The 17,205-nt window shown below is 42.4% G+C and overlaps 1 protein-coding gene across 2 annotated transcripts in view; it reads right to left on the reverse strand.

Annotated features, from left to right (window-relative positions):
• Nucleotides 1–17,205, reverse strand: part of FAM234B (family with sequence similarity 234 member B) — a 414,455-nt gene that overhangs the window by 274,692 nt on the left and 122,558 nt on the right. For both annotated transcript variants that reach the window (XM_078641116.1, XM_078641119.1), the window contains exon 2: nucleotides 4,961–5,356. In XM_078641116.1, the coding sequence (XP_078497242.1) occupies nucleotides 4,961–5,356 (396 nt within the window). The remainder of the gene's footprint in view (nucleotides 1–4,960; nucleotides 5,357–17,205) is intronic.

Below are 17,205 nucleotides of genomic sequence, written 5' to 3' on the forward strand. Positions count from 1 at the left end.
TGAAAGAAAGATGTGTGGTTAGGATCTGAGTAGAAATTTCCCACAGCTTTTCCTGGCAATGACTACCACCACAGCGAGCAGGCCTTTGACGTGCATTCATTCCACAACTGCTTATGACTTCAAAAGGGATAAAAAATAAAGGCAGCCTTTTTCCATGAGACTCAGATTGGGTGACACATTCTAGGATAACGTGGGCTGCTGGAAAGAGACGCATTAAATGTCAGTTCATTGGCTGAGGATAGATATGGGGCAGGTAAGTGCACTGGCACAGCACACCGATAATTTGTTTCGTCCCAAAAGGTCTTTTGTAATGGGGACACCTTGGAAGGTTCTGGCATTCTCGTTGATCGAAGCCAAAGTGGCCTGCTGATGCTGTGCTAGTTCCGAGCCATATAGTTAAGTGCGACTCCTACTGGAGAGTACCAATCTGCTGGTTAGGGATAAGAGCATGTTGGATAGCCTGCTGGTTAGGGATAAGAGCATGTTGGATAGCCTGCTGGTTAGGGATAAGAGCATGTTGGATAGCCTGCTGGTGAGGGATAAGAGCATGTTGGATAGCCTGCTGGTGAGGGATAAGAGCATGTTGGATATCCTGCTGGTTAGGGATAAGAGCATGTTGGATATCTGCTGGTTAGGGATAAGAGCATGTTGGATAGCCTGCTGGTGAGGGATAAGAGCATGTTGGATAGCCTGCTGGTTAGGGATAAGAGCATGTTGGATAGCCTGCTGGTGAGGGATACGAGCATGTTGGATATCCTGCTGGTTAGGGATAAGAGCATGTTGGATATCTGCTTGGTAGGGATAAGAGCATGTTGGATAGCCTGCTGGTGAGGGATAAGAGCATGTTGGATAGCCTGCTGGTGAGGGATACGAGCATGTTGGATATCCTGCTGGTGAGGGATAAGAGCATGTTGGATATCCTGCTGGTTAGGGATAAGAGCATGTTGGATAGCCTGCTGGTGAGGGATAGGAGCATGTTGGATATCCTGCTGGTTAGGGATAAGAGCATGTTGGATATCCTGCTGGTTAGGGATAAGAGCATGTTGGATAGCCTGCTGGTTAGGGATAGGAGCATGTTGGATATCCTGCTGGTTAGGGATAAGAGCATGTTGGATATCCTGCTGGTGAGGGATAAGAGCATGTTGGATAGCCTGCTGGTGAGGGATAAGAGATGTCATTTTTATTTGTTTACAGACACCCCCGAAGAAGGGCGTTGTGCCCGAAATGCATTGGGTATTTGTTGAATAAATGCTGCCTGAAATGAATTTATGCTTTAGTCCTGCTCTTTCTTAAAGTCTGGATAGACATGGATTGATCAGTAAAAACTCGGAAACCGCATTTACACTTTTGCGTGTGGACTCGAACTAAAATAGAAGAATAAGCATGATAATTTTGAAAACTACGGATTAAAATGGATGAGTGTTGAAGAAATCAGTAAACTTTTTTGCAATTGTGCACATTAAGCTGTGCGATTGTTTGGGGCTATATGCAGTCCCCTCTACAGTGAAGTTGTTAACTTTAGTGCCATTAGGGCATGGCACAAGACTCAATCAGCACGCAAACTCTAAATATAAGGTATAAATTTGAGAAATGGACTAACAGGTGTGCATCCTGCCCCCCCTTTTACAGTGCAGTTTATTAAATGCCCTACACCAGGATTGCACCCACAGATGAAGATAAAGAACACAGAAGATACAATGGAAACAAAATACGAGTCTGCACGCCAGTAACAGCAACGTGGTTCATTAAAGACAGTGACAGAGACGCTTGAGGATTTTATTTCAGATAAACATGACATTGAATATTCACACTTTATAATGTTGTGCACTATTTGGTATATTTAGCTACATTACCGGTAATTGCACTGAACGGTTTAAAATCATTTGCGTTGCATTATGGGCGCGTTAGTGTTTCACGAACAAAATTCAACCAGTAACACAGGGAGGGCGGGAAAGTTTGACTGTGAGCCTAATTGGGAAGTTGAAACCAGGTATCTATAAGAGAGGGTTTCAGGGAGGGAGATCAATGGGAAACTTGGACGGAAGAAGATAGTACGGCTTTTAAATAACAAGAAGGCAGGTACGTGATGAGTGGCGCACATTGCAAAGGCATGGTTTGGTGGGCAAAGCACTAAATGTGGAGGGAGGGGAACAGAGAGAAGCTAATACTGTTTGATAAATCACGGAATGAAAGTAAAACGAGAAACAAGCTTCGGCGCTCTGAACAAGGTTTATTATTGATGAAAAGAATGCATGTAGAGGGCTTTTGCATATAGAGCGGTTTCGAAAGGGCACACTAGTGAGACACAGTAAGGGAATATTTGAAAGGCAATGTGAGAACTCGGGACGTAAGGGACCGGGTGATGGGGAGGTTTCAGCTGCTCGTCGAATTGAATTCAAGGAATTGGGTAATGTAGTGGTTTTGACTGTTGGTATAATGGGAATGTGACAAGGTTTCACACAGGTAGGAGTAAACTAATAAATCCGCTTGTGATTCAGGGACCCTCGTAACGCATAGACTTATGGCATGAAGCTTTTGTAATGTATAATATATCTTCTGGAATTGTGCAATAGCTCAATTATATTGGTCAGTAGTTGGTAATGTTAACATGAAAGTGGATAATGCATTTTTTGTGATAGATGTCATTTTTATTTGTTTACAGACACCCCCGAAGAAGGGCGTTGTGCCCGAAATGCATTGGGTATTTGTTGAATAAACGCTGCCTGAAATGAATTTATGCTTTAGTCCTGCTCTTTCTTAAAGTCTGGATAGACATGGATTGATCAGTAAAAACTCGGAAACCGCATTTACACTTTTGCGTGTGGACTCGAACTAAAATAGAAGAATAAGCATGATAATTTTGAAAACTACGGATTAAAATGGATGAGTGTTGAAGAAATCAGTAAACTTTTTTGCAATTGTGCACATTAAGCTGTGCGATTGTTTGGGGCTATATGCAGTCCCCTCTACAGTGAAGTTGTTAACTTTAGTGCCATTAGGGCATGGCACAAGACTCAATCAGCACGCAAACTCTAAATATAAGGTATAAATTTGAGAAATGGACTAACAGGTGTGCATCCTGCCCCCCCTTTTACAGTGCCCCTCAGATGCGAACCATTCATCCATCCATTCACTCGCTCACTCTCGTGCAGCAGCACGAGGTAGGACCAAAACAAGGATCTGTCTCAGTTAAGGAGAAAGGCCCTGCTGGCTCCTGCTCTACTGAGCTGCACTCCCTCAGTTAAAGGCAGCGAGTGCAGCACCGCCCAGAAACCTTGAGCAGCGATGGCGTATGCCAAGACTTCCTGTGGGCCTACAGCTCACCAAGGCACCAGCACTCTCGAGGGACCCGGCCCCCTAAAAAAGCAGCCACCTTGCACTCTACCGGCTGTGCGCATCCCACAGAACACGACGAGCCCCTAAACAAACCTGCTCCCGAAACCCTACTGTGAACCCGCGAAGTGTCTGTGAGCTGCGACCTTTCACTACATAATGTAAGTGCGAGCCCTCGCCCAGCCGAGCGGTTCATCCGCTGCGGTTCAGTCAAGTAACAACGTGCGGGGGGTGACGGAAGCCTGGGTCACGATAACCTGCAGGCGAGGGCCGGCGCTTGCTCTTTCACGCTGACATCAACAAGAAGTCTTCGAAATCGTATCTCTTGGCTTTTAACAAGGAAGAGCAGCGTCGCATTTCCTGCTAAAGAAACGGTCTTCTGCTGGTGACGAACAACAGTCCCCAAATAAGCCTGGAACCAGCAGTACATGTAAATAAAATTCAACGAAATAAAATAACTTGGTATGAGAAGAGTTACAGTGTCCAAGTGGCAGAGTATGCACAGCCAGCATCGATGCCAGCCATGATCAGGTATGAACCTGGATAATTTAGCAACCTGGAGCAATACTCAGAATGTTCTTGGGGTGATCACATGGCCGAGCCATTTACAGTCATGCACATGACAACTCTGAAGTTCAGCACAGTACAAGGACCCTGGAACACGAGCAATAACAGATCTGCAAAACGGACTAGAAAATAAGTGACAGCTAATATGATTAACAAATCGAAAATGCTGTGTTTTTTCTGTCTCATACAGCATTTCACAGCCTCCCCTGGGGGGGGGGGACTTCCGCCTTGTGCCGGAAGCCTGCGCCCACAAAGTGACTGGACTAGAAGGGCAGAAGGCGGAAGTCCAGCCCCAGGGGAGATTGAGAAACGCTGTAGACACTTAGGAGGAGCAGAGGCCGCTGTTGCAAGTGAGGGAAGCCACTCGTGACGGAGCCTGTAGCCCGGTGAGTGGGGCGGGTGGGGCTTAGTTGTAGGGTGTGGGTGTGTGTGTGTGATTGTGTGTGTGTGGGTGGGTGTGTGCGCGTGTGTGCCTGCGCGTGTGTGCCTGCGTGTGTGTGTGTGCATGCGTGTGTGTGTGTGTGCCTGTGTGTGTGTGTGTGTGTATGCACGCGTGTGTGTCTGTGTGTTATCCACTTGCTGCCAATGTAGGACAGGAGATGTGCACGGCGTGTGGGTGAACATGCGAGCTCACATGGGGGATTCTCCTGCGCGTGCCAATCCCCTGTCTCACATTCCCAGGAGGAGAGTAACAAAAGATGCTTCGCTGGATGCAGTGCTTCGTACTGCTTACACCAGCTCGACCTAAAAAGGGGATCTTTCCAAGACACAGCCCAGCCGAAGCAGCAACTATACATAGACAAGATGCCCCAACCAACTAAAGGGCTAGAGAAACTGATGCAAACACATTACCTAATAGTATTGTCAAAGGTATACCTATGTAATCACAGAAAAAAAAAATCCTAACCACTTACAGTCAGAGCTCCCAAGTGGAAATTTGAAGAAGCAATTATGATCGAGAAGGTCCCATTTACCAAACATTAAGAACATCATGAGACAACCAAGCACTTGCTGTCAATGTCAGTAGCAGTTACTGCTTACATTGTTAATATTCCTGTACCTGTTCCTTGTCCTAGGCGGAGGCTCCAGGTGTTGAGCAGGTCTTTCTGAGGACACGGGATGAGGAATGCACACAGCAAAACAAGCACCATGGCAATAATAACAGTGAGCAAGAAGGCAGCTGTCCGCAACCATGGCACTATAGAGGGGGCCACCTTTTCTTCTGGATTTAAACCACTGATCATGGAACGGCCTTCAGCAGTATCTTTTGCCACCCGCTGTTTAATTTTCTGCTGATCCACTTCAATATCGGAATCTGGATCCAGACCATCCTCCAGCCCACTCTTGCAAGTTCGGAGTCCATTTTTCTGAATGTTGATCACCAGGTCATCTTCACTCTCGTCACTGTCTGCCTGAGTAAGGGGATCATATTCTCCAAGGTCATGACTCTTCTTCCCTGAAGAGATAAAAGGTAGCAAGATTCCTCATTGTAAAGGTAAACAAAGGTACAAGAGCAAAACCACAACTCTTTAGATGCCAACACAGTGAAGTTATCACCAAATAGGATACTTTAAAAACACATGGCAGGTTCTGACAGCACACTCCTTTGCTAGCCAGCATTTCCTTTATTAGGGAAAAATTGAAGCCATGCCAGGTATTCTGACATATGTGGTGTTTATAATTCCTAGTCTACCACTTTTGCTTCCAGGAAAAGGTGGAGGAGCATACATTTAGTGGATTCTACAATCATGGTATGCCTTTATGCGACCCAATACTAGCCCACTCATGTTAAAAATGTCTTTATGTATTTCATCCCCATTAGACATTCTCTGAAAAAAATATCCAAAATATTTTTCTGAACTAAGGTGCTGGTATGATGTTCCTCCAATCAATTTTGGTACAATCCCAGAATGAAAGGAAGTAAACCCCAGAGAGCTCAAACAATCCAATATGTTGAAGACTTGGATTATTTTCATCTCACGCATCTCACACTGAATTGTGTCTATGTTTAATTTGTTTATAAAGATCATCTTTCAGCACACTGAGGTATTGTGCTGCAAAAAACAATTCAAAACACATTCACATTGCAGCTCTCACTTATCAACCTCAAGTACAAGGAAAAGCCAGGTCTTAAGCCACTTCCTAAATCTAAGGTGGTCTCGGATATCGAGTACATCTGAGAGAAGGTTCCAATTTTGCGCAGCTATGACCAAAAAGACTGGCTGCCTGTCGTCTTCCCTCGAAACTAAATAATCATTAGATTCAGATGAAAGGCCAATCTCAGAGTTCAGAAAGGTGAGTACAATTTGAAATTAAAGACCCAAGGGCGAACTACTGGGTGAATGAATCGTCTTGATTACCAGGCAAAGTGACAATTTGCTCCTTTACAAGCAGCCAATGCAATTGTGCAGACACTGGAGAAATGTGGAAGCTGTATTGGACATTGCTAGCTAACTTTGCTTCAAAGTTTTACACCATCTGTAATATTTTATTATGAAATGCAGGTAACCCTAAATAGAGTTGCAATAGTCCATCAATGAGGATATAAAGGCAGTTTGAATTGTAATTTTCTGGGACAACGTAAACGGGGAAAGCACTCCATGAGGCTGTGCATTTGGAGAAGCAGGTCTTAACCATCACTGCCACTTGTTCAGTTAAGTTTAGTGCAGCATTGATCTTGATGCCTGGGTTTTTATCACTGGGACCAATGATGGAGTGGGACCGAAGCAGGGAGGCTAAAAACAGTCTTGGACTGGTGCTTCTAGTTTTGTGGGAGCCAGGATTTCAGTTTTGGATCAATTTAACTTTAAGAAAAATTGAATTCATAAAGTGTTCTACACTAACCATGCGCTAGTTCGAGATCGCTGTGTAATCACCCTTTTCAAAGCTAGGTATTATCTAGGTATCATCCGCATAGAGAAAAAGGTTTAGGCGAAAACACCCAATTAGGTGGGCCAAAGTGGTTATATTCAAATTACAAAGGAGTTGAGAAAGGATGGAACCTAGAAGGACACCAGAGGAGCACTTCCTAAGAGAGAATTGAAAAGGAGCTAGTTTTACGCCAAAGGAACTGTTGGTTAAGTAGTCCTTAAGCCAGCTCAAGATTATGCATCTAATACCGATATCCTCAAGACTGGAAAGAAGAATGGAATGGTTTTCGGTGACAAATGCTGCTGTTAAGTTCAGCAAAATTAAAGCCATAGGTGCATATAAATCCATGTAAACCCGCCAATAGTCTAAGATCCTCCAGGACTAAAGCAATAATGAGTTCAGTACTTTGGCCTGATCAAAGCCCATCTAAGAAGCATGCAAAATATTGTGGGTTGTAACAAAGCTAAAAAGCTGATGAAAGACCGCCCTTTCCAGCACTTTAGTAAGGAAAGGTGGTTTGAAGACTGGTCGATGGTTGTGAAAAGCATCAGGATACAATCTTGGCTTTTACCACAGTGAAAAAAGTGCTATTTTAAATTGTATGTGCAATAAGCACTCTCTCAGTGATGCTTTTACAACAACTCTAGCCCAATTAATATTAATCAGTGGGTATTCTTTATACAGGATGGCTGGCAGTAAGTCTGTCGGAGAGGCCAAGGCTCTGCATTTTGACAGCAGAAACAAAAATGTGTCATTTCCGAGAAGAGAAAACTCGGACAGTTTAGGATGTTCTAATGTCTTAAATTATTTGGCAGGAAAAAATTTGCGATCTGATTACAATTCTTGTTTGAGTAAATGTTGAACACGAGTGAGAGGATTTTGTGGGCTTTTAATCACAGAGAATAGTGCCTGAGAGAAGTTTGGGCCTTTAAAAATGTAGTAGACAGAATTTGGATTAAGCTGCTTTGATTTCTTGTTTTATATAATTTATTGGCCTTGGACCATTTATTTTTAATGGCAAGGGCACAATATTGCCTATACATGCGTTCAAGGGTTCCCTGGGCCGATTTCCAAGTTTTTAATTTGGATGAGTATCAGACATTTGAAGGTTTATTAGCTTTTTGACAATTGCTCAATTGCTAATGGACGCATAATGATCAGGGAACAGTTCAGAGCAGTGAGACTGAGGACTCAAAGGTTGGCAAAGTCTACTGAAGGGGTGTGAAACTGCTTAGAAAATTAAATAATATTAATAGATTAATAAAGTTTATATAAATAAAGAAGTAAAGGTGAAAATTTAAAACGTTCTGTAAATGTGAAGGAATTAAAATTGGATGCACAATGTTAAGTTTGTATCCTTAGATCAATTAGTTGGTGCAGTGCAAGTGCATCAACTGAATATAGTATGGACAATAAGTGGCCTCAGTTGAATTTAGAAAAGCTCCAACCATCCCCAATTTCTTTTTTTATCGCATTTGTCAAAATTTGTTTGTGAATGAAATAAAATATCAATTGTGTATTTCTTTCATTAATGCTTGTTTCTGTATATTTTGTGTTTTCCTCTGCAGTTCAAATTATCAAAAATGCTTAGGCTGGGGTCCCTGGCTTCCAGTAATCACTCAATGAGGGTCCCAGGATTCCAAAAATATTTCAGTGGGTTCCAGTAATGATTAAGCGGGGGTCCAGATAAGTCAAACGTTTAGGAACCACTGGCTTAAAAAATTAAATCCCTGCATGGATCAGCATGGGAATAGTGCAACATAGGAAGTGTGTGTGTGTGGGGGGGGGGGGGTTTACCCCTAAGGACCTCCCTGAAAAATGTTGTGTCAGTGTCCTTCATAGATGGAAGGAACCCCATAATGATCCATCAAGAGGAGCAGGTGATTTAAAGATTAAAGATAACAATGTCCAGGCCGTGGACATGAGTATGAGTACTTAAGGGAAGGCCCAGTTTTAAGTAAAACATATCCAAAAGAGCCTAGTAATTAGCATGGACCATGTATAAAAAAAAAGTGGCCTCCATGAGCTGAGCAGCATTTGAATAAAAAGTATAAAACAAGTGACACTACAATAGTGTCATTCAATACGGTCACAAGCTAAAACAAAGCAGGGACAAATGCATACGTAGAAGTGTGGTCGTCCTAATAACATGTAAAAAAAATGTGGGAAAAAATGTAGTGGTGCAAAAAAGTATTCTTATCTGAAAATAACTTACAAATGTATGATTTAACATGGAGTACTGAATGCAACCATACACACTACCACAATAAAAAATCAAATAAAAAAAAGTAAATGATAAATGTAAGACAATTTTTGTAATTGCTTGAATTTTGTATTGTTGGTCATTTTAGTGCGTTTTTTGGGGTCTCTTCATTAGTGCACCCAGAGTGAACCCTACCTTGCGTTTCTTCACAAAGGCGCACCGCTACGTCTATTAATATCAACAAATAAAATGATTAATTAAAATTGCTACATCCACAGTACTAAAAGAGGTCCCTTAGCATGTGCCTTGAAAGGGCACGATTTAGCAATTTAAACTAGAAAAATTTTCAGACACATGGTCAGAGATTTTTAAAAAGGGGTTCATTTCACTTATGTTATGCACTTATCACCTTTTGTGTGTTTCATGTAATGCCCTAAGTGCCACGAGTATGTCCAGGCGTGGGTCCTGTGCTCTCTGTGTCACGGGAAACAAGCTATACCTGACTGATGGCCCCAATCAGTGTGGAACCACTCTTATGTTGCTTGTCTTCCAGTTCAGAGAGGAACTGGCCTGGCGGTACTGTCCCTACTGGAGAAGGACCAAGAGTGAATTGCATATGGCTGGGTCGAAATTGAGGTGGGATGGTGAGCAAAAGAACGATGGGTTGGAATGCTACCCTGAGAGATTACCAGTGGTTAAACAAATTGCAAGCATTCTTCCCATCATCTTTTGTGTTTTTGGTCCTTTTGAAATAGACTTGTCTGGCAAATATCAATGTAAAATCAACTGCATGAAAATTGTATTAAGGCCATTCTATATGTACTATACATCAGACCTACCAACGTTAAGCTCTTATGTTATAGGCACTACTGTGTACTTTAACATGGACTACACCGAGCCTCTATCTAAGCAAAGCTGCAATATCAAATCGTTACCGTAGTACACCTAGTAGAGATGCATGTACAATTCGTTTTAATATTTCAACAGATTATGTCGTAAGCGCAGTACGTTTTAATTCCTAAGAAATAAAGAAAAATATATATAACCTTTCCATGCACTTTGAAGACAGCTTATTTATGGTCCAATAGAGAAAACTATGCATTATTAACGAGTCTTTTTCATTGGATTATTTCACTTATATTACTTTTGCACTCTCATGTTTAGTTTTTTCCTTCTTATTATTGGCAGAGCTTTTTCTATTAATCAGTTTACTTGATTCATCGCTTCACTTTCCTTTAATTTGCTTAGTATGTCATTATTTTGACAGCTTATCTAAAGAATTTAGCTACAGGTACCAAGATGTAAAAGATAGAGTGCAGCGCATTGCTAGCCACATTTGGACTTGGGATGAAAAGCCCTGAGAGTACAGAAAGAGGAACTAAGTGTTAGGTGTTGGGTTTGAGAGAGTTCTTGGCTAGGTTAGTCCTTTAGAAATGGTCTCATTTCCTGGTCATGTGCCCTTGCATACTGTTACAAACTGACACAATCTTACTGAGTCTGGAAAATTCACCTCTTGTACTGTAACACAGTAATGATATTTGATCCCATGAACAGCCAGTTAGTATCACTAAGGCGCACAGATCTAGTGAACAATGGAGCGGAAAAGAAATAAGCTAAAATGAAAGCGAAGATGAACACATCATAGAAGAGCATGTTCCGGTTGCATCTATATTCTGAACCACAATCTAGGTGATTTAGATATTTTTTGGTGCTGCAGTCAATGCTAAACAATGAGCAGTGCAGCTGCTATGCCGCCACTCTATTCCTTGTATCTCTTAGTGGCTATTACCGAGGCATATACAATACCTGTACTATTGAGGGATAACAGGAAAGGACTTCTAAGGACATCTTCCGGAAGTGTCCCTTTGGGGCCTGTGAGATTGTCTGCTTTTATTTATCCGTGCTGCTGTGGATTCACTAATCTCTGTGGCCTCCGGAAATAAGAAATCAAGGCTGCACAGACCACTGTTAGCTCATCCATGAAAATATCGTTCTGATGCAGAGGCAAGGCTCCCAGGAGTGTTCTGATCTTCTCCACTAAAGATAGCCTGTATTACAACACAGCACAGGTAATACCAAAACTACATTATTTTAATAACATCCCAATCTGGTTCTCAGCTAAAGCTTTTTCTATAAGGATTACTCCTTCAAAACTTTTTAGTAAGAAGTAGGACAAAAGGCAACATTTGAATTAAATATTCTATGCCAAAAAGGTAAATGGTATCACTTACTGTGGAATCACTTCCGGGTACATGGGACTCACCCTTGCAGAGAAGTGCAAGTCCTTCCCTGACACAGGAAAGGACATCTTCAGTTTGTCCCACCTTGGCTCCAACACAGCCCTCTCCTGAGCAGCATTTTGCTTGTGCAAAGGAACAACCAGTGCCCTTCCGAGGATTTTGTCAGTCCAGGCAGCTCCTTTTGGAAATCCTAATCAAAGATCCCAGGTTTCTGGACAGAGGGCAGGCAAGATGAGTTGGCAGTGAAGACCCCAACTCTGAGACACAGAGAGTTACTCGGTCACCAGTGGTATGGAGACTCCAGATTCCTCGCAGAGAAACACTGGCACAATGGCTGCAAGTTTGTTGCATCTCTACACTTGAACCGCAGACAATAATTTTGTGTTCCAACAGCCTGCTCTGAGACCAGTTCTGGGCAGTCTTTCACTTATTCCAATCCGATTGGACCAGCCAAGGTGTTTGTTAAAAGGTGATGGCAGGAAGGAAGGGTGGACTCGAGAGTCTCCAGGTTGAGGAAACCCCAAAAATGTCACAAAAGCAAGGTAAGCCGACAAACGTAATATACTACCTGTAAACCTATGGATGGGGTGGGAGGGGACGGAGGGGCGCAGGGTTAAGCCTTTCCATTGAATAATAGTCAAAGGAAGGGCAGGGAGAAACTCCATAGTGTAAAAGGAGCCCTGCATCTTTTTCACATTAGAATGCCTAGAAGAGCTCTGCAATTTGATCTGCAGCCTGGGAACACTCCAATCCTCCATTTTAAATCAAACTTGCTTGTTACACTTACAAAATGGATTCCATCATGGACTATGGTCACATGTATCATACACACTTCACGCACTTCCTTGGCACCCACAAACCTGTAAAATCAATGTCCCACATGGATGAGCAAAGGCCCCTGTAGCAGGAGACTGGCAGACCAATTTAAAAAGATGAGAGGCTGGCAGACCGCCATCCATGGCCAGGACAGGAAAAAAAGGCCCATCTTACCACTGCAGACAGTACTGCTGCCACCACTTTTCACCTTCTATAGCGCAGCAAGTCAACAGTAATACTCAGAAAGGATAGTGCACATGGTGTATCCCTGTGGACCTCACAACCCCACTAAGGGCTTTAATTTGTATCACAGCAATGTCTCCAAAGCACAAGCATGATTCACATGTGTGCTGAGGTAAGCCTCAAAAATAGCTACAGCTTAATTTGAATCAGAACTCAGGGCAGGGGCGCACATTCTCCAAAGCAAGGAGGGGGCCTTTCACCAACCCAACAGATGCCTCCCTGCCCACTGGTACAAATCCCCTAGGACTTCCTCCACCACTGGAGAAACCTGGACATTGATTGGGAAGACCAGCAGTTGAGTCAAACTACATTCTGGTGCTGTAACCCTTCCTTTTGCTCCTCAGTATAGTCTAATCCCTGCAAAGAGATTGGCCACCTGAGCAACTTGAGTTTCGTTTGCTTCATATCAATCAGTCACTTTAGTACCTTATGATCAGTTGAAACACTGAACAACTAAACTTGTGGAAGGCCCATACTAGAACAAAGTATTCTGCACAGGGAGCACAGTTGGTCAGCAACCTACGCCTGAATAAGTGGATGCTCCGTACCCTTCTTGTTGAACTGGGCAGGAACTGCGAGAACTCTTGCTGGAAGCAACGAAGGGTTGAATGCAGTTAAGGATCTTCAGAACAGGAACATTGCACAGCCTCAGGTGGTCCTCCAATAAACTGCTAAAAATAGAAATGTGTTCAAATAGGCCACAAAGAACCCTTTCGGACCAGAGAACAAGTGGTTCACAAGATGCTGAAAAGTGGTAGGAGCATTCTTCAACTGAAAGTGCATAATCTTGAACTGATTGAGGTCTTCATAGGTGAAAAACGCAAACTTCTCCTCGACACCAGGTGCCAGTACAATCTGCCAGTATCTACCGGAAAGGTTGAAAGTATTGAAGTACTCAATTGCACCCAATCTGTCCACCATCTCATCAGCATTGGGGATAGGATGGGCATATGCCTTTGTGACAGCATTGAGAACCCACCAATTAGTGCAAACGCTCAGGTCTGCTATCTCTCTTAGAAACTAGCATCACTGGATACATCCAAGGAATACTAGAGTGTTAAATCACTCCCAAATCCGACGTCTTGGCCACCACTGCCTTGATACAGTCCTGGGGCCAATACGACATTCTAAATAGTTTGGGTATACAAGCAAACTATCCTCAGTGTTTATCTCATAGATGGACACTGACTGAGTGAGAATCAATAGGAAAATGGTCCCAAAACATCTCTGTATTTCTTCTGTTGTTCAGGAGTCAGATAAGGGGCACATTTCTCCCCATTTACTGAGACATCTTTCTCATCACTGTGCCACAGGTGAGGAAGGAGCTCAGTCTCCTCCTCAACCTCATATGCCATTGTAGGATGCTAACAAAGTAGTCTCTCCTAAAGTACAGCTTTAGCTGGTTTACATTGACCACCCTTCAAGGGTTCCAGAGCGGCATCTGTGTAAACCAGGTCGTTTCATCAGAAATATTTGTGACCACCTTGTAAGGGGCCTAGAGGGCAAATTGGCTGGAGCACCAATATCGTCTGACCCTTTTGGTTTTCATCAGCATTGCATTCTGGTCATACCATTCCTTCATCAGCTTTTAGCAAACCTGAAGGTATTCAACAGATGAGCCTTCAGGTGCTGGAGACCCAAAACACAATTTGCCACATTAGGATTTGGGGACTCAGGGGCACCTTTCCAGTCCTCCCTTTACAAAGTCATTGGACTCCAGACAGGAAGCCTGCAAAGAAGTTTGAAGGGACTAAATCCTATCCCCTTCTGGGGACTACGCCGTAGGTAAATAAGAAACATGTCAGGAGGAGATCCCATTTCCTCTTTATGTCCTCTGGAAGAGTTCGTATTACGCTTCTGAGGATCTCAAGGAAGAATTCTACCACACCCCTGGTTAGCGGTGGAGAAGTAGTAGACTAGTGCACACCAATGGGAAGAAGAAGGTTCCAGCCTTAAGAGAAACTTCCACCTACCGGACCACGGTTGAGATGAAGTATCTCAAATCTGAAGAGATTGTCCAGGATACATTGGGAATGGCCTGGTGACAAGTACAGATAAGGAATATCTACTTGCGAGGGTCCCAGTAGATACGGCAAGATGGCTGTGGTTGGCGCCCGGTCTGGGGGCTTAGTGGACTAATACATCCACTGCAGGGGCCTGTGTTCAGCCTCATGGTCACAGGTTCAAATCCTGGCGGGTCCACTCAGCCTTTCATCCATTGGAGGTCGATAAAATGAGTACCATTGAGTTGAGTAACAATAAACATCTGCTATTCAGCACCTTGAGACCCATGGGTGATAAGTACGCTCTACAAATAGACGTGTTAGGTTATGTCATGTTATGACAGAGGAATACAAGTGGCTCAGTCAGTGATCCCAGGAACAGGGGAATAGTTCCTCTAAAGATGATGGAGGAGACTGACTAGTAGAAACTGTAGAAAACAATGTAGGGAACATGTTGAGTTAACTCTGGGGGATGCTGCACTCTGGGAATCTGAAAGCTTGTGTAGACCGCATTCTACTCTAGGAAGTCTTCTACTAAACCCTGAAAATCTGCATCTACTCTAATGGAACAAAAAAACTTTCACCTGCAAGTAATGCACAGATGTCTGCAAAAGGACCCTACTATCTTGGCGTCCTTCTTGAGAGAAGCTATGGTATAAAGAGACCATTTTATTGTTTGGGATACAGTAGTTGCATCGTACAATACAATTGAAGGCCACTTATTTTTGAAACACTTACACAAGGGAAACATGTTTTGCCGTAGAACATTCTCAGGACCAGCTGTAAACCAAAAGCATAAAAGGAAAAACACTAGAGCAGCTTCATACATGTGAAGAATGAACATAATCCATATTCTTTGTATTAACTAGCGCAGACTAGTACAATGAAACTGTCCAGGACCCAAGCACAAAAAGAGAAATTGTTCCATTGTTCATGCTTTTTCAGGCAAAGGCTAATTGAACCATCTGCAAAAAATATTAAGGAGGACCTTTCAGAGGCACAAGCATGATGTTTGTCAGTCATTTTTTACTGCGCACATTCTGTCACTGCTATAGCTTTGAAATGATAGAGTCTTTGCAAGTTGGTTTTAAGGATTCCACTGTAGGTGAGAGTTGGATTCACCTTTGAGAATGTGTCATCAGTGTGCGAGTCTGCTCAGCTGTTAGATGAATTACTATCTAACCTCTGGCTTCAGACAGCTTTACTGGTCAGTTGCAGAGCGTTAGTGTCATCCATTAGACATATAGGGGCACATCATATGAGGGATATTTACGTGTCACATTCTGTGCCATTGACTTTACATTATAGCTACCTTGCAACAAAGTAGTACCTCAAATTTCACAGGACGGATTATTGGTGCCACCCTATGCCCTACAGTGTGCATTACAGCATACACTCAAAGTGCAAGCCAGTTGGCAATGCTTATTTTCATTACGTTGTGGTTGGAAAGTACTGCTGTTGAATGGGTGTGGTAAAAGAGCTATGCTAGATTACTCGTGTATCATCTGTGTTATCTGACATGTTAGTGCCTTTCAGATAGACCTTTTCAAGCTATCTGCTGGTAAGGGCTTTAAGATTTCCATAATGGCCATTAATTACACAACAGGGTTGTGCTGTACATATGTTATATTTAATGTGCTTTATTGGGAATAGTGTCATGTGCTCTGTGACCAGGGTAGCCACTTGGCTGGGTTTACACCGACATGACCAGTATTTTAACGTGCTTGTCAGTACTAAAATTAGAAAAATCACCTAAAGCCGGTATTTTTCCCCTTATCAGTGCATACTTTAAACAGTAAATATAAGAAGAAAACACTTTAAAATGTGTTCTACAGCTGCCTTATTGTCCTGTCTAATAATTAAAGTAAAAAAGGCAGGAAGACCATGTTAACAAGCTTTGGCATAGCTAATAGGTCTTGCCTTTGGGACCGTATTTAGTATTTAGTAATGCAGCACAATATCCTTGTTGCAACAACATTAACTGTTGCATTGCTAAACACTTATAAGGTCCCAAAGACGAGACCTATTGGCTAAGCCAATGCTTGTTAGAGCTTCTTAGAGTTTCTCAAGGCTCAAATTGGTGTACATTTCTGATATTTATATGTTTACCCCGTCTTCATTCCTTAATTTCGCTCACGAGAAAGTGTTATTCATAGTCGTTAAAATGTCACTCATAATTACACTTAGGATTCTAACTCGAATGTGCCGTTTCCCTAGGATGCTTATAAATCACGATTTTAGAGTAATGTATTATATTTTACACCCATGTTAAACCGTTATGATATATCTTCTTGTACTATTTTTACTTGATACTTTTTACCAATTACAGTAATTTGCACTCAAGTAATATTTGTACAGTACATAGTCAAGTGTTAAGCCTTTAATAGACACTAATACTGTTTAGTGTACAATTGCAACAAACTTGTTACGTCTCAGATAAGCAGTTTTTCAGTACGCTAGTACTTAAGAATCATGGATTCCAATACACAGTACCACCAGAGATTGAGGCAAGCTTAAACAAGATCAGACCCCTAAATAATGTTCTCATATTCACAGATAAACTTTTCAAATATTCAAGAAATACTATAACTTTAACACCTAATTTTTGTAATAACGATACGTCAACCCATCAAAAGGCATACAAAACCACTAGCTGCTTTACACTCAACACTGCCAGCTTCGTTGACTATAGTGCTGCCTTTGATGGCATAGACCGCAACATATTGTGGGCAAAGCTTGCAAGGTGGGGGATACCAAGGAAACTTCTGGCAGTCATTATGTTTTTTTTTTTTAACTTTCTTTATTGTTTTATCTCAAACAAAAAAAGATTTCAGGTTACAATTCTGACAGCGGTTACTATGGTATCCTTAATCATATTATCATGCAATTGACAGAAATAAAAAAAAACCCACATTACATTGCATCACAT

The sequence above is a fragment of the Lissotriton helveticus genome, chromosome 1_1 (genome assembly GCF_964261635.1).
Source record: "Lissotriton helveticus chromosome 1_1, aLisHel1.1, whole genome shotgun sequence".
Taxonomy (NCBI): Eukaryota; Metazoa; Chordata; class Amphibia; order Caudata; family Salamandridae; genus Lissotriton; species Lissotriton helveticus.